Below are 27,561 nucleotides of genomic sequence, written 5' to 3'. Positions count from 1 at the left end.
GAGAGCGATTGAGGCTGGTGATATCATGGAAATGTGCTTGTCTGCGCTGATTGATAAGTCTTTGTGCGTTCCCTCTTTCATTTGCGACATCGTGACTCAGAATGTGTGTGTGCCCCTGCATGGTAAATTCAATTATAGCATCTATCTGGCTCTCATGTACCTAATGACCCACTTGTGACATAATGCAAGTGTCAGTGTCTGCGATCACTTTAGGCAGATTTTAAGCATATGGTCACACATCTCTCGCTCTTAGACCGAGAGCTTCAGGGGACTGAAGAGACAGAGGCTCTGCTAATGGTGTGGTAATGACTTGGCATTGCCCCAAAATAAATGCAAGAGTCTTTTCCTTAGAGAAAGGAGCAAACTACATCCCTATGTGAGTGATTCTCAAGTGTATTACAAGAAAATATCGTGATTAAATATATGTTGTAGACTCATTATGTTTTGAAGTTGGAGTCATTAAAAGCCAATAGTAATACGTTGTGAGGAATTTAAGAGATTTGATCCAAAACCCAGCAAACTGCCTATAGAGGGAACATTTTAAAGCATCATAAGGTGGGGCACTGAGACAAAGAATGTTCTGAAAGCACGGCATCTTAATTATGCTACCTTTCAAGGTACATCGTTTTGAGAAAGAAACAAAAAATTCAAGGGTGAGAGAAATGTTGATTAACATGTCAGAAACATTGTTATTGCCCAACTCTATTGAGATAAGTTGTTAGTAATGTTTTTTTTTTTTTTTTTTGTGCGACATGAAGAGATATTGGCTACTGTATATAGGTTTTCTAAATCCCTCACTTATTAAGAATAGGGTGACCATACGGCCCATTTTTATGAAACATGTCCTTGCCAGGATTTCTATATAGCCTAAAATATCCAGGTTTTGGCTGTTTGCACTGCGCTATCTATAGAGACAGGAATAAAAAGGACTTAGCTTGTAAGAGTGTGTTGTAAATAGATATTTCACTTTTGAGTCATGTACACGTTCATCGACCCGCGGGCTTCCCGACGTTTTTTACAACTATTTTCCCCCAATATACAGCTACTCTTCGCTAACAAGATAATGTGTTTATTCAGAGGACGTGTGCAGGAAAAAGTGGAAAAGCCTCGAATGCTCGGTCAACATCAGCCATCTTGCAAACAGACAACCACCTAGCACTTGCCCCTCCCACAAGAAGCGGATTTCACCTCGGACGCGGGTCAATTTTGCTTCAAACTCTTGCTTTCTCCGCATGTCCATTTCGCTCTAGATGCGCAAATGCATTAAAAAATTTTCAAGTGGCAAACTAGACACGGGTTTGGTGTGAATGCAACATTATAGAAGGTCACTAGGTTTTGGAAAATCTCTTCTGGCATATTTGTAAGCTTTATTTTTTGTTTGTAATTTTTTTTTTATTGTAACTGTCTCCTGTTCTGAATGTGTGACAGCACCATGCATTGATTTTCTTTTTCAAATACATAAAATGCAACATGTATTTTGAAATACAATGTAATGAACGTTATTGTGTAAATAAGTTCATATGTCTAACCCAAATACTGCATTTCTGTTACAAGCATCCTAAATGAATGGTACTTGTTATATCATGTTTCACTGTATGACAGCTGTGGCAGACCAGGACAAGTATTACCTCCTGGCATGTCTCATAATTATAATGCAGCCAAACAATATAGGGAACAGCTGTTGAATAAGACTTTTCTAGGTGCATTTCGATTTCAAACAAAGATATTGTGACCTTTGTGCAAGGGCAAAATAGCTCCCATGCTAGTCTGTCAAGTGTTTTTTGAATGTTTTTCTAGATGCTGATTACATCAGTCAAGATCTCATCGAGATACTAGTGTTTATGTTGTTATGGTTTTCACAAGGTTACACTGAAGCTATTACACGTACATTTACATTTAATCATTTAGCAGACGCTTTTATCCAAAGCGACTTACAAATGAGAACAATAGAAGCAGTCAGGTCAAAAAGAGAACCAAAACAGTATACAAGTGCCATGACAAGTCTCAGTTAGTCTAGTATAGAACACATAGCCAGGTTTTTACTTGGTGTTTGCTCCTCTGAGAGAAAAAAAAACATTATTTTTTGACAAAAATAAAGTTGAATCTCCATGAGTGAAACAAACTTTAAACAAGCCAATTTTGCTCCAATTTAGATGCATGCATGTCTCCCACACAGTGTTCATTCGTATGGAGGAACAATCAGCATTTGCATGTGATAGTATTGGACGCTGCCCAATATTGCTAATCTTGTGTCTTTCTAATAATGAGCTTTCCTTTTTTAGATTTACTAATGTGATACATCATGGGATTTTATCAGCGCAGTAAGTTTTAATTGTAGACTCTTGAAATACATCTGAAATAATTGGCTTTTCAAAAGGATTATTGAAGCTTAAGCTTGTAAGGATTTGTGTTATATCATTAATACATTTATAATAGATTTTTAATTAATTAATTAATTTAGCAACCAGTGTGTCTTAAACCAGGTGCGACACAGCAAGTTTCCATCAACAAGTGATTTGTCTGTTCACACCAAAAGCAAATATTAAAGATTAGACGTTAACAACCAATCAGAAGATTTTTTGTGTTTTATGCACAGTTATGAGAAGATTTTGGACCAAAGAAATAAAATTGATTGGTGTGGCACATCAGGAATAAAAACAAATACCAAAATGTTCTGTTGCCATATGGATTATAATTAGGGAAAAATAGATTTTTAATTATAATTTTTACATTTAATAAATTAAATTGAATTGTATTTGTCTGTTGTAAATGAATTCAAAATAGATAGCAACTTGTGAAAAAGACACACCTCTCTTTATATGCACACAAACATGCACACACATAGCCTGTGGCATAACCAAAGGTCACAACGGTTTGCAAAACAGCATGTTCACGAGCTCTGTGTGGTCCAGCATCGACAACCTGTGTGTGAGAGCGGTAATTTAGGAAGGCTTTGTTTGAAGTGCCGCTCGACATGTGATTTGAGCTCAAGCTGATGGAGTGCTGGGAGGAGGGACAGAGATGTGTCTGGAGAGAAATGCAGTCATTTGGTGAATTGGAAAACTTACCGATGTAGTCATTGGGGAAGAACATGTGTGTTAGGCTTTGGGTGTATAGGCAGTGAATGTCGCGGAGGGGTGGAAGCACGTGTTGTTGCCTTTGTTAGTGACGCACATGGGAAGGAGATCATCAGGTGATATAATTATTTGGCATCTCAATTCCTGAAGTGGGCCGGTTTGGTCAGGTAGTCAGTTGGACAGGAGGTTGGTTGTGGTGGGTCGATGGTATCTGCGGGAAGGACAGGGGCTTAATGAAGCGAGTGGGGGTTTGCTGCTTGGCCGGTGGGAAGCCGCAGCTGTTCGCCCCTCTGATCCCCTCTGTGTGGCTGAGGGAGGAAGTACCCCACCGTGCCCATGCTTACTCAATAATTGATCCTGTCAATCGGCCCTAGGCCTCCCTCCAGTGAACAGGAGAGGGAGAAACAGAGGATGCGGTGGGAGGTGTAACGGATCTCTTCATTTGCCTTAATCAGGTTCAGAAATTCACCTGATGAATGAGAGTTCTAAAATTCAAACAAAAAATGAATCCTGTTTATCGTGCCTGGTCTTATTATTCTAAAGTAATAAGTTTGCATTTTGCCTTATTATTATTAGATAAAAGAAAGTCTGTGAAATGTTTCTTGAGCACCAAATCACATATTAGAATGATTTCTGAAGGATCATGTGACATTGAAGCTCAGAGGGCCAATGAGTTCACTGTGGGCTTCTCAGAATGATGACGTAGAAATAGAAACTATAAACTATTTTTCCACGCATTTATTCTCTGTATATCTCCTAATCACTCTTTCTCTCTCTCGTTCTCCAAGCTTTCATTGGATTAAAATGCAATTCATTCTTGTTGCTCATTGAAACTGTATCACATTCCATTGCCGCTACTTGCACTGCTATTTTGAAATATATTCCAGCAAAAAGTAGAAGTAGACTGAGAGAGCTTGAAAAGAGAATTTGCTGATAAAGTCGCTGAAGGTAATGGCGATACCTGTGATCCTGTGGCTGGACTATTCAATATTGCCCGATTTCCTGAACTTATTTAGAAACGGTTTTGAAGAATATTGAGTATCGTGTGTCATGGTGGGTACAATGAAAGGATGTTTGTGTAGTCAGTATTGATTGCACGAATGCATTCAGCTGTATGTAGAGAACACTGATGGCTCAGAGACCATATTAACTCTGAGTACTGACTTATGGCAGACAGGAGAGAGCCTGTTGCCACGGATACCGTTCTCTCTCTCTCTCTCTCTCTATCTCCCCCACTGTCTCTCTATTGCTCTTCTCAGATTGCAATGGCTGTAGTCTCTTTTTCTCTCTATGTTCCTCTCACTCTCTTTTGCTCCTTACAAAAGCTAAGATTATGTATCCACCTATTAAGTTACCAGCAACACATTTTTTAAGAAATACTGTGATAAATGGCAACATTATAGCCAAAAAGAAAGGCACACAGAGAGAGAGACTTTCTCAGAGGTCTGCCTGTTCTATTTGTACTGAACTTCTTCTATATTAAGCAGATTTAGGCTCTTTTATTCACTGTTTTTTTCCATCCCCACACACACTGGCAGATATTGCAGCTGCCAACATAGCAAAATATAACATTTCTGTGCACATGCAAATCAGAGGCTGACTGTGAACTCACAACCAACAGGGGTCCTGAAAACACCTTGTGAACTGTTGCTCTCTTTCATTTGACAGGACAAGGCATTGGTCTTCATGCACTTGTTGCTGTGTGTGTGTGTGTGTGTGAGGGAGGGAGAAAGACAGCAGATCTTTTACACATGGACCCTGAAACATGCTCTAGGTGTCCCTCCAACATGAAAAAACCTGGAATTATTAGGAAGTACTTTTAATATTTTGGAAGTTTCTATAGTGACTATAGGTTTTTTTTATTTTTAAATGACAATCCATAGTTTGTCAGATTTGTGAGTGAATCATTATCTCAAGTCGTTTCTTTTTAATTCAAACAGGTTCACAAATCAAATAGGCTGTTTTATTAATGTACTATTAGGACTGAGGAACTAGGATTTTAATAATTCAATTGTGTTTTTTTATGGTCAAATATAAGTAATGACAAATGAAAAGTTGTTATATGCTAGTATGTTATATAGTATGTGCTGTTTAACTTTTCACAGTGAGCACAGTAACAGGGTGTGATCTTGTGTTATTATGTATTCCAATGGCTAAACATCAGTTTCACAATCTGTCTCAAGTACTCTTCCTTAACATTCGTCCTCAACTCCGTTTGAATATATGATCCTGGCCACCATTATTGCCAACTGCATCGTCCTGGCCTTGGAGCAGCACCTGCCTGGAGACGATAAGACACCCATGTCAAAAGAGACTTGTGAGAAAACGCCTACAGTCTTAAATATACATATATAAGCTACACATGAAGCATTGCTATCATTGTCTCCTCTTTCAGCTAATTTTAATCTCAAGTTTTTCATTTTTCATTTATCCAAATCATTTGTTAAAAATGAATCAATTTGCCCTAGTTATCTACTTATTTGCATTTCTAGCAGCTTGTGTGATGAGACAACCTACTATTCTGGATCATGGTCTAGAGACCACAGTTATTCTTTAAATGTAGTACGGCCCTCAATATAGTGTGCAAAATAAGTTTCTTGTGCACTTCCTCATATTATTTGTTCTTGACAACTTTATTCAGATTGTAGTTTCCCCCACTGAATCACTCGCCTATTCAAAGAGTGTTTCATTACTATTTTACTTCTGCTCTGCAACATAATTCTGAGGAGTGCTTGTTTAAACAGATGCAAGTAGTGCATTTTTAACTCACTTTTAACTCAGTAAGTAAAAACTAAATTAAGGATTAATAATGATTAAATCTTAATAATTATATTGTTGAATCGAAACATTCAAAATCTGATGAGCACCCTACCTAGATGGCATTTTTAGGTCAAGTTTAAATTATAGCCCCCCCCCCCCTTTTTTTTTTATAGGTAGCTTCTGTTGTCTTACACCCAATCCATTCTCTGTTTTTCAGGAAAAAACAGAGCCCCTACTTTATAGGAATGTTTTGCTTTGAAGCTGGAATAAAAATCATCGCTTTGGGATTTGTATTCCACAAGGGCTCGTACCTGAGAAACGGCTGGAACGTCATGGACTTCATTGTTGTCCTAAGTGGGTGAGTAACAAGTGCTACTATCTTCTGAATGACGCTGGGTTTTGCTGATTTTAAACCTTCACTGGTTATGAATTTCAGTGCATGGTTTTATTCCACCTTTGCTTGCAGATCAGAGTTAGTCAGCTGAATCTTTCGATAAGTTTCCTTGCACTGTTGAAAAGGAGAGTGCTTCTTTGTGGGCGATATTCTGCTTTGGCAAGATGTTGCACAACACACGGTTGTGGATTTTACTGAAATTTACTGGACTTTTGCCTCATTTTACCTCATTAAACTCTGCTTGATTGAATCATCTGGGGAGAGTGTTAACTTTCAGGCCAGACTGAGTGGAAAAATGAACAGCACCTTGAAAACACTATATCACCAAGAACAGATATTGCTTTAGCGCTGTCAAAACAAAAGTGTCAAGAAGTGCTCTCCTCAAGGGAAAGGCTGCTGCAGCTTTCATTTGCAGAGTAAACCACAATTTAGAAGGCTGGGTCAGTGGCCATTTTACTCAAAATGCTCAGTGCCGTAATGTTTTTCATCTGTTTTTTTAAGAGAGGGCAGCTATCTAAAAGAGAAAGAATGAAGAGAAAGAAAGAAAAAAGCAGACACACACATACACAGTGCAATGTAATGATACATATTAAATATTAATTGCTGTCATAGTGTTAAAGTACAAAGGGAGATGGGCTTCTTAGAGAATTTTACATGATTCCAGCTCACTTTCATTATTGATGAGCCCTGGAACTTTGTCTGGATTAAGAGAGAAAAAAAAATGCGAGAAAGACTTTAACCTCTTAACCCCAATTTCTCATGGGCCTGTACAGTGTTTACTGAAACCTGGCACGCACACACAGCATTAACAACACACACAAAACACCCTTATATACAGGGGTTTCTCAATAAATTAAAATGTTGTGGAAAGTTCATTTATTTCAGTAATTCAACTCAAATTGTGAAACGCGTATATTAAATCAATTCAATTCATTAGTGTGTGCATTGAATATATTTAATACACGAGTTTAACAATTTGAGTTGAATTACTGTCCATGACATTCTAATTTACTGAGATGCACCTGTACACTTCTGTGCATGTAAGTCAGGACAAAGTTGGTTCTACAAATATTCATCTGCAGCATGATATAATCATTCTACAGACATCACAGTAGCAGCACTGAGGTCTTGTAATCATAAGGTTAAGAGAGGTTGAAGTGTAATTAAATTGATGACTGAGAGTCTGAAAACCCTTTAACGTGACTCATATCAAGAAATTTCCTCAGCATGTTTCCTACATAATTCAGTTTCTGTTTGGCCCCCCCAGTTCCAAATTGGTCATCTGTGCCTACACTACTGTAAATTTACTACTGATTTTTTTTTCTTATGGTCACCAAGGCTCCATTTATTTTATTACAAATATTGGTAATATTGTAGAGTAATATCACTATTTAAAAGTTTTGAATATAAAAATGTTGTATATGTTTAAATTGGGTTTATTCCTGTAATAGTAAAGCTGAAAAGCAGGAACCTTTTTTGCTGCTTACTCTTTTATAGAAAATGTATATATATTATATTTTTCAGGGTTCTTTGATGAATAGAAAGTTTTTATATAAGAATTTATTTAATTTCTTTTTTAAATGTCAAATACTTAACTATCACTTTTGATCAATGTAATGCATTGTTCCTCAATAAAAGTATTACATTAAAAATTCTTACTGATGATCACAACTGATAATTTTTTCATTCATTCATTAGACTGATTCTAACCAATAAGATCTGTTTTTCAGATTCGTTCTCTAAACAAAATTCATTTGTTCATTAACTGGGCTGTATGGTCATACAGCATGTTTTTTTCTGTTTGCAGCTAGTGTAGACAATGCAGTAGAAAGACATTTTGTATATTTAAAGTCTTTGTGTTAATTTTTTCTCATCACATTTTGACTACAAGCTAAAATGAGATTAAGTAGCAGCACTGCTGAATGGTGGTAAAACATGTAAAAAGTGATTGTACTATTTATGAATTTCTATAGAATATCTGTTGTGTATATGATGATGATTCATTTCTTATGCCTTTGTCATTGTGTTGTACGTATTGTTACTGTATTTGCACAGGATTTGTGTGCTGCAAGTACCCACATAATGATATTCCTGGTTATCTGGTAACCTTTGGTTGATGAGATGAGAGTTGAAATTGATTGAACTTTGAGTGTCATGTTACCACACTTGACCTGTGTGCAAGGTGTTGCCCTTTGATTTTTAGATTATATAATTTTTCTGATGGAACAAAGGTGTAAAGTCTGTAGTATTTTGCATATGTGTAGACTAAATATAGGCAGTCAGATCTGCACAAGTTTTCTCTGTTCCTTTTACTTGCACATATCTTGTCTATGTTCCTCCGTCTAGATGAAATGGCGAGGCAGTATTTCATCAAAGCCTTGCACCCTCATTAGGAGTTGAGTGAAGATTATAAGATCTGGTGGTATCAGATGAGTCATAGTAGCTCATTAGATTTTAATGAAGTCATGTGCACAGAGAACAAGGAGAAAGAACAGAAAATGAATGATAGAGAGAGAGAGAGAGAGGGTGGAAAGCTCATCAAATATATGACATCATTGTTACTACATAAAAACTGAATTGAAAATTGATGGTAATTGCAGTTATTATTTTCTATTTAATAATTTTAAGTCATTATTAAATAAACTGTTGTACAAGCTTGCAACAGTGGCATGCCAAGTAATTGACTACAAATGCCTTTTATCTTACTGAATGCATTGTTTCAGGACATTATTTATTAGTTGAAAACATAAAGCAAAAAGAAAAGCATTTCGGTTATGAAGGCAAACTTCATTTTTATTTGAAATAATGTGGACTAATAATTCATCCACCATAAGACCAGGAATCTATTGTTTTTAGGTTTTTTAAGCACATACTGCCTAGTTCATCCAAGTACTCAGCATTGCATTGAAGCATTTGTTGACACTAAATTAATGTGTACTTGTGTTCTTTCCAGTGTCGCTGCATTCACAGTTATCAGTGCATGCGGGCGTGTTTTTGTGCTAGTTATCATTCCTCTGCTCTTGACTGTGTCTTAGCAGCATTGTGTACAGGAAGTACAGATTAGCGCAGTATGGTGGCATGGTGCAGAAGTCTGATTGTATAGTCGCTGTGAGTAGGTGGATAAATGGGTTGCCAGTCCTTCCTTAAAGCCTATTATCGGCTGGCTCAGGACTCCAGTCATTTAAATGCAAATGGTGTCTTGGCAATCTAAGGTCTGGTTGCAAGTCAACATCCAGCACCCAGTATCTTGGGGAATGAGAGGACCTCATCCCTAATGGCGTTAATAAGCACTGATGTCTACTAGTCACCCGCCCCCTCTTTAAGCTGTGGGCATGTGGCATGGTGTACTCCCCTCGCACGCTCTATCTGTGTCTCTCCGGCACTGCCAAACATGTAGAGCTCTCTCAGAGAATCTGATAAGCATCCTTCAAATCCACCAGCATTGGTCTGTGCTGCCAATTTAATGAAAACGTGCATGCGTGACAGTAGACATGATTTCTTTGGATGTGGAAAATGATGAATTCCTCTAGTGCACAAGCAAACAGCAGTACTAACAACAGTAATTTTTACTTATATTTTCAGAACATATTCTGTTCACGTGTTCAAGTGTTGATATTGGATGTATTGTTTTCCCCATTAAATTAGTTTTTAGGGAGTCATTACTTTTAAGAAGTGGAATTTGTAGGCTTATTTTTTTTTTTTTAAGTAATTAAGTAATCTAAAATGTTCCAAATTGCAACTGAGCTTTTAAGGAAGCAAAAGTGCATAGTTAGAGAATTTATTTTTGATATTTTGGAAGAACAGTTATTCGGAGTAGTTTACCTACAGTGATTTGCTGAATGAGCTCTTTTATGTGAATAACATAAAAAAGTTTTGTTTACCAAGAATCACTGTCCAAGATATCAACCAGAGAAATTAAATGTATTTTGACTAAGTTTGTAAAAAATATAACTGGGTCAAACACTTAGACAGTAGTAGGCAGTAACCATGTTGTGTGAATTTGGCTTGCTGGAAGATTTACATTTTAAATAATTCCCTGCCAGACTTGCTGCTTGGTGCTGTTATATGCCATTTTAACTCAAATAGTCAAGGCTTGGCTGTTAGCATGGCCCTGTTAGCTCCTACTGGCCACATACTATAAGTACACCAACTGGTTCACTATTGACTGCTAAAAAAATTTGGTTTGTATTTTGAACTGCAGAATCTGCAAATTGTTATGAATAACTGTAAACCTCTGTTATGTAAATTAGCTTATTCATGCCAGTACAAAAGAAAACTCTCGTGTTGTTGTTGTTTTTTTTTACTGAAATTTTGCAGATACTGTAGACTATGATTAGAATTAGCATGCTTTTCTGGATTTCATCAAAATTCCCACTGTCATTGTACTGTTGACCCTGTGTTCAACATTCATATCTACCTGTTATAATTAGATTAGAAAAGCAAAATCACAGTGTCGGAAAAACACACTAAGCTCCAATTAATGCTAGGTTATCATGCTTGGAGACAGGTAACAAATGTAAACACACTTCCTAATGAGATTGTGTGCCTGGCCTGCTTCACATAAGCCCAGCGGTAGCCTAATTATCATAAACAGCTGTTGATTAATTGATTAATAATTTTAAATCTATGCTCCCCATCTCCCTGCAGTTGTTTGCTGTAAAGAAACTGTGGTGTGAGCCTACAATAATTTCTACTTTTGGCGAGCAGGCAGAAGCATATAGGATCTCTCCCTCCTGACAGGAGTTGAGTTCGTTTGCCGGGAGCCTGTCGCACCACGGAAGGTGTCCACCCTCTGACAGGACAGACAGCTGTCATCCGTGCAAGGCCTCAATTGATCTAGCAGGGCTTTACACCCACGCTATTTTTAAGAAGCGCTAGGCTCGAAGGGACTGTGCAGTAATAGTGGGAGCTGTGTGACGTTAGAGCAGGGAAAAAGGGTTAGCCTTAGTTTTATCACAGCTCATCTGTCACAGGCTTACTGGAAGAAACCCTGCTGATATATCCATAATGAGGAGCATATAGAAGACAACATCAACTGGGCTAGTAGACAACACTAGTTTGCAGAGAGAAATATAGTTTGCATGCTTTTTCCCATATTTCTGCGACACACTGAAAGTATGTACTTTACTGGTGATGGGAAGGTACACACTTTTGAATATGTAGTGGCAGTGTTACCATGCTATTTTTAATGCATTAGGATTTAGGATGCATTAATCCAATTCTTGCATTTACAAGACCACTTATGAAAACATGCATGTAAGATAGGCTTGTGTGTTTGATGTGCACATGTTTTGTGTGTTAATTATAGTGCCTGTCTGCTAGCAGCTCCTTTACTAAGTCACGTGACTAGCACAATACAGCTTCTTCTGGATAATGCGTTCACACACTCTATCATTACCTCAGCTGCTGATGTAAGAACAGCAGGCTCGAGTCTTGACTATGAGACGCAGATGCTCCAATGAACAGGAACAGTGTGAAACTCCATGTCACCCCGAACCCTGAACTGTTGTTACTTTAAAAATAATTTTTATTTTCCATGTTATCAAACAGCAGTATGTTTACCAAACCACATTGTACCGGAATATTTTGCATTGTCTTCAATTGGGTAGGTCAGTTTTCAGAAAATGTGGTCAGTCATATGTTAATGTTCCCATGGTTCTACAAATTTGACAATTTATAACCCATTTGTTGCATTTACTTCCCATAAATGCTCCGGGTGGACTTTGGAGTGTTGAAATTAGATTGACCATTAGATTTTCTGCTTAGGGCATCACATTTGCTTTGAAATGAAAATGTGTAAATATATTGCAGTTAAGGCTGTGCAAAAAAATCGAATGCGATTTTTCATGCGCATTTCGTCAGAGCCGTGGTTCACTGACAAGCTACACAAAATCGTGTTCAAAATCGCAGGCGATTCATTGCAGATTATGAACGCGATTTTGTGCAGCTTGTCAGTGAACTATGGCTCTGTAAATGCCACTCCATCTGAAAGCACATGCTGGTGATTTACTACTAATCACAGGAGGGTCTGAAAAGAACAATTTATTTTTTGCACAGAACCTAATTGCAGTCGTGTGTGTGTCTTGCAATTGCAATCAGAGAGTGACCAGTCTTAACTTCTTTTATACAGCTGCTTTTTATAACCAAACTCTTTGCCAGATATATGCATTGCTCTAATCCTCTCTACATCATGTCTTATCTTAATAATTTTGACACAACTGGTGTATAGATGGTTGATCTTTAAAGACTGCAGGCATCCAGTTGTCATTCAAATGCTCTGAACCAATCAGCTGTCAGCTTGATTGATGTATATGGACAAGGTGGAGGGTCTGAGCAAAAGACCTCATGCCCTGCGGCTTTCTTTTGATGTATTGGTAATGTTCCATATGGTGCTCCAGGATCCTACAGTATGTTGATATCAGGAGAGGAATCTAAAAATTATACTATCAAATAAAAATGAAGAAAATAACAATAATCTATCTAACTACAAGCAACAGCACAAATAAATGCAATAGAGTAAAGATAGAAATAAAATAAACTGATTTTCAGTTTTTTTTTAGGTAGGTCTAGCATTAGTTTTTAGGTAATCAAATGTAAAACAGCATTGCATATTTGACTGTATAAATTCAATATTAACTTTTATTAAAGTTACAGAAGCTATTCAATCAAGAGCAGTGAGTAATTTCTTTGTTGAATATTAACAAAGTGCTGTCACTTTAAGAGAACACAATGATCCAGTATGTCTATTGTCTGCTATAGGATATTTACCAAGACAGGCATTTTGACATGATTTTTGTGTTAATTTGTCCATTCAGAGAGAGCTTTATATTTGTGCACGTTCTGAGATGCAGGTTTGCGTGCTTATATACTATTCTCTACTGAATGATCTGATCAGCATTAAAGGGGTTACAAAAAAGGAAGATTCATTCATTCACAAAACACATCTGTGTTTAGCTCGGAGACGTGCAACAGTTCTTCGCTTTGCTTAGATTTTTTTCCCCCAAATTCCATTATATAATATAGATACTGGTCTATATCACTGTAAAATTGAACAGTAAAATGTATTAAATGAAATTAGATAATTTCACTCAAAATAAAGTGAATTGGACTTAATTAAAATAAGTTCTGTAAACCTAAAATGTTGTTGTAGTAAGGTGAGCTTAAAATGATTGCGTTTTCTAGTTCCCAGTTGGGGTGGGCGATATAGCCTCAAAATTATATCACAATATTTCAAGAATATTTGCGATAACAATATTTATGATAACATAGTAAAAAAAACACGTTTTTTTTTAAAAACATAAAACTATGTTTTACTGGTGATTGCAGTTGGCAGGCATTAGCAATTATTAGTGCAAAATGAAAGGCATTTTCAGTCATTTTCCAATGAGCTACTCTCATCGATTACAGACTACCTAATTTGAATTGTAAATCTATTGTCATAAAGTGGCAGCAGCAGCTGTGTGTTCAACTTGAAGCAGACCAATCTGTGTACAGGGCCATAGGTGGAGTTTGCAGGGCTCCGGTGCAGGTTTGACTGGTGGGCCCTGTTTGAAATTGTGCAAATAGTACAGATAGACAAATATAAAAATTTTAAGTTTGTAACTGTGTCCAGGGACAGCATGTAAATAGCATTGCATTGTCTTTACTGTATAAATTAAAAATAGATTAATTCTTGTTACAACTACAAAGTAATTCAGTAAAGAGCAGTGAGTGGTTTTCTCCCATTTCATTTCTTGAATTAACATTAAGGACACTGACTGCAGCTAGTAAATTAGGTGCAGTCACTATAATACATACAATAAGATACAAATAACATTTCTTTCGCAAATTTTTTACTTTTACTTAAGACATAACCGAATATTTTTTCGAGGATACTTTCGAGGTGAAAATTTTCAAAACTCAACTGGGGTGTAGACAAGGCTCTCTGCATGCACACTGTATGCATCGAACAGCGCACAGGTGCTGAATTAATCTTTTCATGTCTTTTTGTGCTTATATATGTAAACTGGTGAGGTGTATTTGTTCGTTCAGGCACAGGAGGAAGCGAAGAAGAGCTCAGTTTGGTGTATGCTTGGCTTTCCGTGTCTGCACCGAACTCAGCGTGCAAGCTCTCAGTTGTGTTTTCTGCATCTTCTGTTTGTATGCTTAAAACTGTTTAAAATGTTTAAATTGGCATGGTTTAAAACACAATTGCAATTGATACATTTAAAAAAAAGTGGTGTGTGGTGGTGGGGTGGGGTGGGGGCATAGGTGGTGTTGGCACAGTGGTTAACCAAAAAAAATAAAAATGGCACATCATGCCGAAAAGGTTGCCGACCCCTGGTGTATGGCAACATGTTGAACCAATATTCTCTTGAGGCCTTTTAAAAAGCAGACTGAGATCAGTGTGTTGCAGCACACCATTTGGGAATCTGATTCATTTCAGTGAATCAGTTCATTTGGACAGTTGGACCTGTCAATGAATCAGAAAAAATGTCCCCAAAGTCCATGAGTAATATTTAACACTATTTCATTGTTCAGATTTTATATAATTCTACTGTTTTTCATTTAACCATGGATTGTTTTATTTTCTTAGTAAAACGAATTAGCTCTGGAAATTGATTCTAAATGATAATGAAAAACAGAGATGTTACAATTAGCAAATACAATGGATGCAAGAACATTCTTTTCTTCAGGCTAATTTCTACTCTCTATTTTAAGTTCCTTCAGGACAACGACCTGTTCTGGTGCTTGTAATTTCTCCTTCACTGGCTTGGCACACTGACAGGATAGGTAATAACTGGCTGGGACCCTCTGTGTCTGTCTAATCATTTTTTCTCTCTGTCTGGTAAAGTGAGCTCCTGTGGAACAGTAATGCGGTCAACAAACCTGGAACTACTACTACATAGCTGTGCAAGTATAGAAATGTAATTAACACCCTTGGAATGTGCCAACCAATCAGGAATCTAGCATTTCTGTAGTAAAATGCATTTATGAAACCATTCATAATACAGTTAGATTCTAATTATAGTAACAATTATATGATCACACCAATATTTTAAATAATATTCACTGTAATCAACAGGAAAGATTGATATGGTGAAAGTAGGGGGGTGTGTCTTATAACCAGATGGAGGGAGAACTTCCCCTGCTGCTGTGTGAAGCTCCAGTGACGGTGAAGGAAACATTTGAACCTCAGATGATGTTCAAACTAATACACATTTCATAAATCAAATGAAGGTTGGGTGGGCATCACTATAAATAACAATATCTGGGGTAAAGCACACATTAATTTATAATTAATCTGGAAGAAATAAAATCTAAAAAAAATTTGGTTACTCTCTGAGGGAGGTCTTTGAAATCTACGAGATGTTATAAGCTTTGTTGTTATGACAAACTCTTTTACAAAATACTATGTGACATTTACAGATAAAAATATCTCATTAAAATGTGATGTAGCTGCTCTAAACATCCCAGGTAAAGACAAAATACATGATAACCTGGGTGCATGAAACCATATGTTTATGACTCTGAAGTAGGGCTGCACGATTCTGGATAAATTGAGAATCACGATTTTTTGATCTCATATAGAGATCACGATTCTCCTACGATTCTTTATTATTATTATTACTATTAACATTATCATTATCACAAGTATATAAATTAATTATTTTATTTTGCAAGGATTCTTTAAATTGATCAAGTGTGACAAAGACATTTATAACAAAATATTTCTATTACACACAATTATTGTTCTTCTGAACTTTCTATCAAAGAAACCTGAAAAAAATCTACTCATCTGTTTTCAACATAATAATAATAATAATAATAATAATAATAATAATAATAATAATAATAATGTTTTTTTTGAACGGCAAAAACAGCATATTAGAATGATTTCTGAAGATCATGTGACACTGAAGACTGGAGTAATGATGCTGAAAATACAGCTGCACACCACAGAAATAAATTACATTTTAAAATACATTCAAGTGAAAGCAGTTATTTTAAATGGTAAAAATATTTCAAAACTTTACTGTTTTTGCTGTACTTTGGATCAGATAAATATAGTTTGGTGAGCAGAAGAGACTTTAAAAAAACATTACACATCTTATGGTTCAAAAACTTTTGACTGGTACACTGTAAAAAATTTCTTGTTGTTTTTACAAAAACTTTTTGGCAGCTGTGGTTGCCAGAATAATTTTGTAAAAATACAGAAAACTGTAAACACATTTACGTCAAAAACTGTTAATTTTACAATATAAAGCTGTAATTTACAAACAAGAAAATGTGAATATAAACCAGTAAATTCAACAACACACAAAATTAAATCTGTTTTGTACCTTGAAAATACTGACAACCACCATAATAATAAAGATGGTACTGTATAAGAGAAAGCCACATGAAGTATCAAAGCTCATCACAAGTAGCTTCACCACAAGCAGAAGTATATATTAACATATAGAAGGTGCACATTTATGGAAACACAAAACACCATCATGGTAACACACGTGATCCTTAATTAATGCAAAAAACTTTCATTAAGCAACAGAAGATGTAACATAAAGCTCAAATGTACATAACTGATAACAAGAACTATTTACAAACATGATTATTTAAACAAAATACTTTCAAACGTGGAGTGTCACGCAGGGAATTCTGGGAATATCAGTTTACAGTTTTAGACTGTAAATTATACATTGATTTGTTCTTTTTTTACTTCTAAAAGCTGTATAATTAACAGAATTTTACTGTAAATTTACATTAAATGCTTTGTTAGATCTTTTACAGTTTTTCCCTGTATATAGTACGGGAACTTACTGTTAACCTATTATCAGTTTTTTTCCGTAGCGTTTTTACAAAATTTTACAGTTAAAATTACACGTATTTTTTACAGTGTAGTGTATATATAATATATTTAAAACCCCAGTTTTTTTAATATTAGAATGATGAAAAAGTTGTTTAGATCACTGATTCAACGACTCACTCATATCCTACTACACTTGTTTCATTTCTGGATGAATCAGCGTTTTTGAACGATTCTCTTGAATGAAAAATTAATTCATTGACAAATAAATTAAGACACTTGTCGCCACCTATTGGTGAAACAATGCAATCGACACAAACGTTATTTAAAGCGCAGTACTTTCAAAAGGGGATTTGTTATATTTTGATCGCTGCCATATAGACATCAATGTTTATATTTAAACTATAAACTTTATCCCAGTATTTCTGTGATAATATAAATGACTGTAAGACAGATATAATACTGTGTAGTTGAAAAGACTGTTTGTGAAGATGTTTCTTAACCAAACATGGTAAGAGCTCTCTCTGTGTCAGCGGCAGTGCGCGCACGGATTTGAATGATCCGGTAAGACTTTGTCAAAGGTTTAACAGACTCGGGGAATCGTTGTCTTTTAGAAATGAGATTGAGAGGGTGTCTGAATCGAGATCGCGATCTTTTAACGATTAATCGTGCAGCTCTACTCTGAAGTGTTTTATTGTTAATATACTGTTTTCCATTTTTGGCAGTTTAAGTCCTGCAATTTTCAGTTTCTAGCTTGTTCAGTGGCCTCAGTTGTTTTTCAGTTGTTTTCAATAAATGTGCTATTTACTATGGAAAGTCACATCACTGATGTAGGCCATATCTTGCTAAGTCAGTGGTTGGGGCCAAATGTCCAGAGAAGCCCCTTAAAAAATCTTACAGTAATGTAAAAAATTTAAATGAAATTAATTATTTAAATGTATTACATAACTATACAGTCAAACAAATTAAATTATTACATAATTTATACATTATTTAATTAAAACAAAAATAATTTTAAAAATACATTTTATAAAGAGATTTATGTTACACTGTGAGATAGTTTGTGATCCTCAGGTTAAGTACTGTTTGGCACAGTAAAATGCTCTATATAATTAAATATATGAATGAATGAACGAGAACGGATTTCATTATCAGTTCCGGGGTTCTTTTCATCCAATACAGTATTTGAAGGTTCTTCTTTCTAAGCTAATATGTACATCCAGTACTTCTGCTGTAACAAAAACAAATAAACTCAATATGATGATGTCAGGTAAAGTTGTATCTTTATTTTCAGTGCTCTCTAAAAAGGACTCTCATAGTATCATGCTGCTGTGTAAAATACTGCCTATACTGATTGCTTTATAAGGCAAAATAAATCAAGCAGTTCGGGTCACGAGTTAAAACACCCTGATCGTGCGTCATTAGCACTCATTTGTAATTTATTACGGTTTCAGATGTCTGCTCTGTCTCTTTCTGTCTTTTGCTCTCTCTGTCACTCTCCCTCTTTGTCTGTTTCTCCCTGCATGTTTGACAATTAGTTAAGTGTTTGCTCTTTACTCATGATGAATAATTGATCTACTGGTGACTTAATGATTCATATGCCATCTGTCACAATGTAACGGTTGCATGTGTGAGTCAGGGGCTGATCAAAGAGCTATGTTTCTGCAGCGGACAGAAAGGGATCATTAACGGCAGGGTCTGGCTAAATGACAGAAGGCAGGAAATACCACAATATATACATAGTAAGGGATGCAGACTGCTAAAATGCATATGATATCATCTGAGAAATCTTGAGAGGATTTACACATATTGACATTTGATTTGCAAATTGAATTAGCTGTTTTTTTTAAATGGCACAGAGCTCTTACATGGTTATTTAGGTTGGGGTCTGCAATATATTATGTTGAGCATATTTATTTCTGTTGCTCTAACTAAGGGATTTGAACATTTAACACAGTATTTGCTATGGACATTAAATGGAGATCACTGTAATTTAGGAACAGAGTCATGTTAGTTAGGGTTAGGGTTAGGGTTGCTGTGCGGTATTAAAGCTTCAATCGGGATAAAACCATATATTAACAGCGTATTTAAATTATTAGTCAAAAACAAAAAAAAGCACCATTAATATCCATGCTTGCACAGGTTTTGCACGATCCTCTTCAGTAATATTCTCTGCATCTCAGTCCGTCTCAAATTAATAAGCAATACTAACAACGTCTTTGTTTACAACCCAACCAGAGCATCGTTTTCTACAAAGTCCATCCTTTGAACAAGTGCAGTCTGCTCTGATTGGCCAGCTGTCCCAGTGCATTGTGGTTGGCCGAACATTGTAAGCACTCATTGGAAATGTTATGCCCCTTCCCATAATCCCAAGTTTCATCTTTCAAAATAAATGTAAAGAGAGTTAATAATGTCTTTAGTTTTACCATCAGTTCAAGGACAAAAGGGAAACAGCTTAAAGTTTGAAGGTTTTCAGTTTTAACTAATTTAAAGTAGTTTTAAAGTTTTGAAGGCAATGCAACCTATCAGAAAAATAAATAGAGAAATAGATAGATAGATAGATAGATAGATAGATAGATAGATAGATAGATAGATAGATAGATAGATAAGAAATTGTATAATAGCATGTTGATAGCATGATTAGCAAGTGACTAGTATGTCGCTAACATGATTAGCAAGTTACTATCATATCGTTAACGTGTTTCAAGCATTATTAGCATGTCTCTAGCATGTTGGTACCATGACTAGCATGTCATTAGCATGTTTTATGTCAAAGTAGCCTGTCCTGTGTTTTTCTGTGCTTTTTCAGAGAGTTTTCTCATGCAAATGTGTTATTTTGTGTTTGTTTTCATGCACGCATGACAGACTTTACTTTCACTATGCGTTCATTCATATTTCCAAAGAAATATGTTAAATAGTTGTTCAAACATCCAAAAAACTATGTTTATTGGTTGAATATGGAACAGTTTGAACCAATCTGGGCACGGGGGTGGGACCAAGCATCAACAATCATTCCTGCTTGGCTCAGAGAAACAAACTGCATTGGTTTCTTTTGATGGATCAATGTTGTCAAAATGTGATGAAGTAATCATGTGCACTGCAGAGCGTCTGAATATCCAAATGAGAGAAATACAAAACACTGAGAATCTCTGCTTAACGGCACTTTTTAAAGCATTCAGATAGGATTAGTGGTTCAAAAGTTATTAAACATTAAAGAACAACAGACAATTTCTTTATTTGTGAAAAATACTACATTGTCATTTATATATATTTCCAGAGCTTAATCTTTCATGTTAATCATTTGTATGAACTTTGGCTATACATCAGGCTTACATATATCACAGGAAGCCCGTTCTGTGCTATATTTATGGTCTATTGGTCTTTTGTTAGTGGTAACATGTCATGCTGTTCATTCATTGCCAGGAAATTGTCTTCACACCAGCTTTGTGTTCCTGACCCGCCTACACACAATATTGTTTTCAGTGAAAACTGTCAAGATTTCTCTCTATCCTCTCAACCTTCTCTCAAAGTGAGGAAGGAGCTTTCCTCACATGAAACAGTTTTTTCCTGTTTATATACTAGGGCTGGGCAAGTTAACTTGTTATTATCGCGTTTACACCATAGACTATATAAAAACGTGAATGTAGCATCTATGACGTCACCCATAGGTTTCTGAAGAGTATTTTTGAAGCCAAAAGTAGTCAGAGCCGACCGTCGCCATCTTGGCATGTCACTCCTTGATAATCGAAATATTTTTCTGCTGTAAAGTTGTTTTAGCATTTTAAAATGGGCAGTCTATGGGATTGACTCCCTTTTGACTGTTGATTTTATGTAAGGGTGCTCCGATCATTAATGCGCATCATTAAGAGCCGTTGTTAACTGAGAAGATGTGCCAAAAAACGCTGAAAATGAAGTGGATTTGCGCATCTTCTCTATTAACAACAGTGCTGTGTAGTAACAGCTGCTCTATGTGAAATCACGCACCTGATGGAATTAACCACTGATTAGAGAACCGGCTTTACTGACGAGATGCGCATTAATGATCGGCCGATCGTGATCGGAGCACCCCTAATTTTATGAAAATACAGTTTAAGTCACCTTCTTGTTGGCTTCAAGAGAGAGAGAGCGGGAGGTTGCCACTTGGTTAATGCAATTAATTGTTTAGGACACAGTGTTATAACTGATTAACACCGATATTTATTTTATTGTATGTTAACGCAGTTTTTTTGTTATTATGAAAGTCCATTGCTCAATGGCTCTATATAAGTGGCGTGACATACATACAGCCAAGTATGGTGACTAGGGGTGTAACGAGACGCGTATTCGTATTGAACCGTTCGGTACGAGGCTTTCGGTTCGGTACGCGGTACGCATTATGTACCGAACGGTTCGTTGGACTAATTAATTAAATTTGGAAAATAAAAAAGGTGTGTGAAATATAATGTTATGCGTTCAACAAGGTAGCCCAATAACCCAAACGACGTAACAGGCAACGCCCCTGACACCCCCGAAGAAAAAAAAAACACACTTATATGTTTATGTTAGGCTACTCAGTCAGGCGCTCGCTCACTCAGTACGCGCTGAAGGCTCGGTACCACGGAGCCCCGCACGTCACCTGTAGGAGAGAAAAAAAATCAATCCGTGGCGACGGTTTTGCAATCCGTCCCCTCAGTTTATAAACCATCCTCATGAATTAATAAACTGTTCACTCGGTTTAACAAATCGTACCCACGGATTAACAAACCGTGCCCACGAATTCCCAATGCGTGCGCTCAGATTGTGTAAACCGTACCCTCGGTTTTTGAATCCGTACCCACGAATTCATAATCCGTGCGCACGCTTTCGCAATCCGTTCCCTCGGATTTGAAAACTGACACGCATTTTACACTTAACAGTGAAACATGCATCTAACTCCGGCAGGTGGGGTGAGGTGGGTGGAGCTTAGTATAATAAAATCACAAAAATAAGTCTTCATGTTAAGAAAGAATTGTACACAAGCATTTCCAAAACTGTCAAAGGTTATTTAAAAATAAAGCAATTCACAAATTATTTTATGACAAACATTTTTACTGTCTTGTACTCATTTATTTAGCCTACAAATTAAAATTATAAAAAATAACTTTATTTTTATTTGTATCATTATTATATATTATTAAACAGGTTATGCATAAGAATCTTTTATCCAAAATAACTTACAAAAGAGGAAAAAATTACTCCAGAGTCAGTCACAATGCCAGGTTTATTGCACAATAATAATCAAGTGCTATTATAGATTATCAGCAATTGAACAAGATTTTAATGCGCATCTTTCTTATTAAATCTTTGTATTCCACCTCGTACTACACTTGATAGAGAATCACTTAAGGCACTTTGCTGTAAACCTATTCCACATAATAATATTCAATAAAACTGTATGTTAACACGTAGGAGTTTGCTGCATGAATCCGTGAGTACGGTTTTACAAATCCGAGGGAACGGATTGCGAAAGCGTGCGCACGGATTATGAATTCATGAGTACGGATTCAAAAACCGAGGGTACGGTTTACAAAATCTGAGTGCACGGATTGGAAATTCGTGGGCACGATTTGTTAAATCGAGTGAACAGTTTATGAATTCGTGAGTACGGTTTATAAACTGAGGGGACGGATTGCAAAACCGTCGCCACGGATTGATTTTTTTTCTCCTACAGGTGACGTCCTGGGCTCCGTATACGGACATCACCGCAGCGAATGGTGCATTTACGTTATAGCCGCGGATATGAGACCTTACTCTGTAGTGGAAAACGCAGGTTTTAAGAACATGCTTAATGTAATTGAGCCCCATTACAATATTCCTTCACGAGCCCATTTCAGCCAGACCGTAATTCCTGCTTTGTTCCAAAAAACATAAGCCCAAATAGAGAACCAACTGAGTAAAAACACACTCAATATAAAGAGTTATAGAGTTCAATATAAAAAGAGTTACATCTTTGTATTTGTTCATAACTACTACAACAATATTACATTTAATTTGTAAAAAATTTTTTATAAGGAGCTATTTTTGTTTTATACAGTATGCTGCTAAGAAAACACCATAGAAGATGGGTAAAGAATAGCTCCATCATTGTTCAATGTAAAAAAAAAAAAAAAAAACACATACTTTGTTAGTTTTAATAAATAAAACATTTAAATAAAAATCAAGGAAATTTATCTGCCAATTTTTTCTTTTTGCTGTATCTAAAACGTACCGAACCGTACCGAACCGAACCGTGACATCAGTGTATCGAACCGAACCGAACAGTGAATTTTGTGAACCGTTACACCCCTAATGGTGACCCATACTCAGAATTCGTGCTCTGCATATAACCCATCCAAAGTGCACACACACAGCAGTGGACACACACACACACACTGTGAACACACACCCGGAGCAGTGGGCAGCCATTTATGCTGCGGCACCCGGGGAGCAATTGTTGGTTTGGTGTCTTGCTTAAGGGCACCTTAGTCGTGGTATTGTCTGCCCGGGGGTTAAGATTGCCTAGTGTGAGCATACCCTAATTATTCTCCCTCATCCCGCACACACGAGTCTCTACCCGCTCATCAAGTGTTGTCCAATGCTGCATTGGGTTCATGCAGTTCTCTAATAGGAAGATGGCTGTTATAATGTTATGATCGATGCTCTGGACTCTGAGCATAACTTGTTTTTTCAAATCCAAACTATAAAATATTTTATATTTTCACTCTGGATCCCTCACATCCAAGTTACCCTATTTTTGAACTTTTGTCATCTGGCCGGCGCTTCAGAGCCGCAAATACCAGGATAGTCAGGCACAAGAACAGTTTCTTCCCCCAGACAGTCTACCTCATGAACAGTTAAATGTTCCCCACTTATACAATAAAAATGTGCAATATCCTTATATTTACTTGTTACCCCTCCATCCTAAAGTACATCCTGCATCTCTGTGTACTGGAAGCTTATGTCACTCAAACAAATTCCTTGTATGCACAAGCATACTTGGCAATAAAGCTCTTTCTGATTCTGATTCTGATTTATTTGTTTAAAGTGTTTGCAAACCTAATATTATTGCACTTTTGTTCATAAAGCAGTACTTTTAAATGAAAAAAATGCACAATACACTACTTTTGAATGCATTATTATATTTTTGCATAACAATGGAATTAAATTAATTGCAATTAAAAAATGCATCGTTGCCAAACACTAGTATATACATATAAATGCATCTAGGTATTAGGCTTAGAGAGTGTTTTTCTGTAGTGAGTGATGGTTTGTAGATGTTAACGTTATAAACACAAGCTGTTATGAATTATGTAAGCATAATTGAATATGCTAATGTTACACAATTTGTACTGATGGATCCATCTCAATACTTGCAGGGGGCATGATTTTATAAACTTTTCACAACAGAATTCATGGTGACAGGTAACAATTTTTCACTTAATAGATGCAACATATAATATTGTCGGATGTCTCAGAGTATCACTGTAATCATAATATTTTCCATTGAATTTATTATCCATTTTAAGATTTTTTAAAATTGTTTTCTGATTGCACCATTTGTGGCCTTGCCATTTAAAGATTCCCAGAGCTGTAGGAGCAATTTTTCTCTCTTTCTTTCTTTAGCAGTCTTTTAGTCAAGTCTTTCATCTTATTCCTGTGCTGCTATTTTAATTCTTTCTCAGGTCCTAATTGGAATCGCTGACATCCTGCTACCTTGACGCCCCAGATGTGACTAATATGCAGGACAATCTGGGATTAATATTCCACTCTAATAAAGCCCTGCTGAAAATACATTTAAAATATTGAGTGGGAAATATTCTGTGGTTTGTGCTATGCACTTATTAATTTCACTATGGGTGAGCTACAGGAGTCGTTTAAGGCTGTATTGAAGTTTTATTTGATCTCTAATGCATAGCTTAATGCAGGTCTTCATTAATGCTCATGAGCATGGCTATTGGAAGTTGGCAGAAATAAGGGTTCTGCAGAATACTGTGTGTGTGTAATATATATTTGTCAAATAAGATTTTGCACAAAAGAACTGTAAAAATTGGCACCTTCTGTTTGATCTGTTTTCTGTTTGTTTAATCAGTATTTTAGATCATGTATTTTCATCCTATTACACACTGAACATGTCTTTAAAATCTGTTGAATTCAAAATGTTGAAACCATTGGAGATAAATTCTCAGTTTGCTTCAGCTAAAAGCCAAATTCTGTATATAAAGTTGCTCTCATCTGGATTCTCTCACTCTGTGTATGTTCCTCTTTTTATGTGTCTTGTGTTTCATACACCTTTCTTTGGCAGTCTTTTTCATCTCAGTGGGGTGGAAGGGGATGAAGTTTAATTAGGCAACAACAGGAGTGCCAGGTGTATTGCGATATGAGAGAATCCAGAATTAAACTTTGGTTGAGATGTTGAAAAGGACGGTTCATCCCAGGTTACACACATTGCATCCAGTGAGTAGCTGTTAGGAACCGAATGCTGCCAACAAAAGCTTTTCTCTCACACTAATGCTACTCTCATTTCCCTCTGAGTGGTTGCATGCAGCATCACAGATTACTTGTTGTTTCCTGTTAGGTTGGCACAGCAAATAAGGGACAACATTGCATTTTATAATGAGCCATGTCCTTGATGGGTTCGCTTTAGAGAAGAGGGATTCTGTTCATTATAATCAGACCAGCAATAATCATATCCATATTATTGCAGGGTCCTACTGGCCAGCTTCTTGGGAGGTTGCTAGTAGGGATGGGTATGATTATTTCAGTTCAAGTTCCTCATCAGCAATGATCAATCATGAAAATGCATTTATTGCATTCAAATATGTTGTTTTTAATATGGTGTCCACATTTACACAAATTGTTTTCCTCAGAGCATGACTTTTTTTTTAAAAGCTTATTATGATGACTACAGACTCATCCAAACCATACTCCTAAAATAGAATATACTGTATACCATACAGTATATGCAAAAATCATACATAGTATAGTAAGTATACATAGAGTTGACATCTCTTTTTTTTTTTTTTTTCCATTGTTATTTTTTCATAGATGGCTAATTCTGTAGATAAATAAGTATAGCCACATCCGGTACAGATATGTAAAGACACTTTCATTTTTGGGTGAACTGTCCCTTTAAATCCATCACGAGTGTCACATCTGGTTCCTACTGGCATTTTATTATTGTCACACAAATATGAAAAATCAGGTTTCTCCATATAATAAAGTTGTGTGCTCCTGTCTGATTGTGGCTATTCATGAACAACTGTGTGAAATGAAAGACAGAGATTACTCATTGGTCATGCCTGAGGAATATCACCTGTGATATTCCTGTGAAGGAAGCTGTGAATCAGAAGTGACCCTTATTAGAAAGCGTGCTGGCTGTCATTCACTGAGAGGGATTACTTCATTGAGGACCACACACATTTAGCACCTACAGCATCACTATGCATCATCACTATCGCGTTGATTACCATGTCACTAATGATGGAGATTGCATAGTTTACAAAATATCATAATTAACATATTTGTGAAATATTCATATATCCTGCATAATTTCTGTTGATTTAATTTCTTTGCCTAACCTATGCTTGTATTTATTTTGTCAACAGGATTCTGGCCACAGCAGGAGCCCACATGAATATTTCATTAGACCTGCGCACACTCAGGGCTGTGAGGGTATTACGGCCCCTTAAACTGGTTTCTGGCATTCCTAGTATGTTTACGGTTCTTTGAAGTTCTTAATCAAACATTGTGTTGTTTCATTTCAAATTACAGTATGAGTATTTCACTGCATCCTAATCAGGTGTAAAGTGATAAAACTAGACATAAAATGCAAAAAGCTACATGCAAGGTATTTTCTTTGTTGTCAAGTGTCCAATTATTTTTGTAGCTGCACAAAGAAATCCCACTGGTCCAAAAACCCACTCCATGTATCTGATTTGTCACATCACACTTGTTTAGGACACAGTGTTATAGATTTTCTTTTACATGTGGATGCTGTAGTGTTAAAGTTTTTCCACATGTGAAGGAATTAATAGTACTGTTTAATATTTATGTTTTGATTATTTATGTGCAGTAAGGTTTACTGATATCTATGTATATTCATGTTTTTTTTTTTTTAAGGTCTGCAAATAGTTCTTAAATCCATAATGAAGGCGATGGTGCCACTGCTACAGATTGGTCTGCTGCTGTTTTTTGCCATTCTCATGTTTGCGATTATTGGATTAGAGTTCTACAGTGGAAAACTCCACAGAAGATGTGTAGCTTTTTCAAACATTACAGGTAAGGATGATCACACTCTGACAGACACAGGAACAAGAACATGCACAGACCCACACATCCACATATGTACAGATATAGTGTACATCAATATGTTTATTTTGTGAGTGGACTATACACATGCACGTTATTAAAGATTACATTTAAGATTACTATTGACAAAAACACCATCATTTACATTTGCAAGAGCAGAAAATAAAATTTGGCAATCCCTCACGGGTCCGTACAGACCTGCCAGTCACGGGCTTGGCTCCTCCATACAAGAAGTAAAC

At 36.3% G+C, this 27,561-nt stretch overlaps 1 protein-coding gene across 1 annotated transcript; it reads left to right on the top strand.

Moving 5' to 3' along the window:
- Nucleotides 1–228: 228 nt before the first annotated feature.
- Nucleotides 229–27,292, top strand: LOC113091169 (voltage-dependent R-type calcium channel subunit alpha-1E-like; the record flags this gene model as incomplete). Its single annotated transcript, XM_026256616.1, has 4 exons — nt 229–302; nt 6,055–6,195; nt 26,620–26,723; nt 27,134–27,292. Coding segments are annotated over exons 1-4 (478 nt in total), but the record flags the coding sequence as incomplete, so codon positions are not given.
- Between the last annotated feature and the right edge of the window lie 269 nt (nt 27,293–27,561).

This window comes from Carassius auratus, unplaced genomic scaffold (genome assembly GCF_003368295.1).
Source record: "Carassius auratus strain Wakin unplaced genomic scaffold, ASM336829v1 scaf_tig00214104, whole genome shotgun sequence".
Classification (NCBI taxonomy): Eukaryota; Metazoa; Chordata; class Actinopteri; order Cypriniformes; family Cyprinidae; genus Carassius; species Carassius auratus.
The sequence above is the reverse complement of the archived record's forward strand: the minus strand, read 5'-3'. Positions and strand labels throughout refer to the sequence as shown.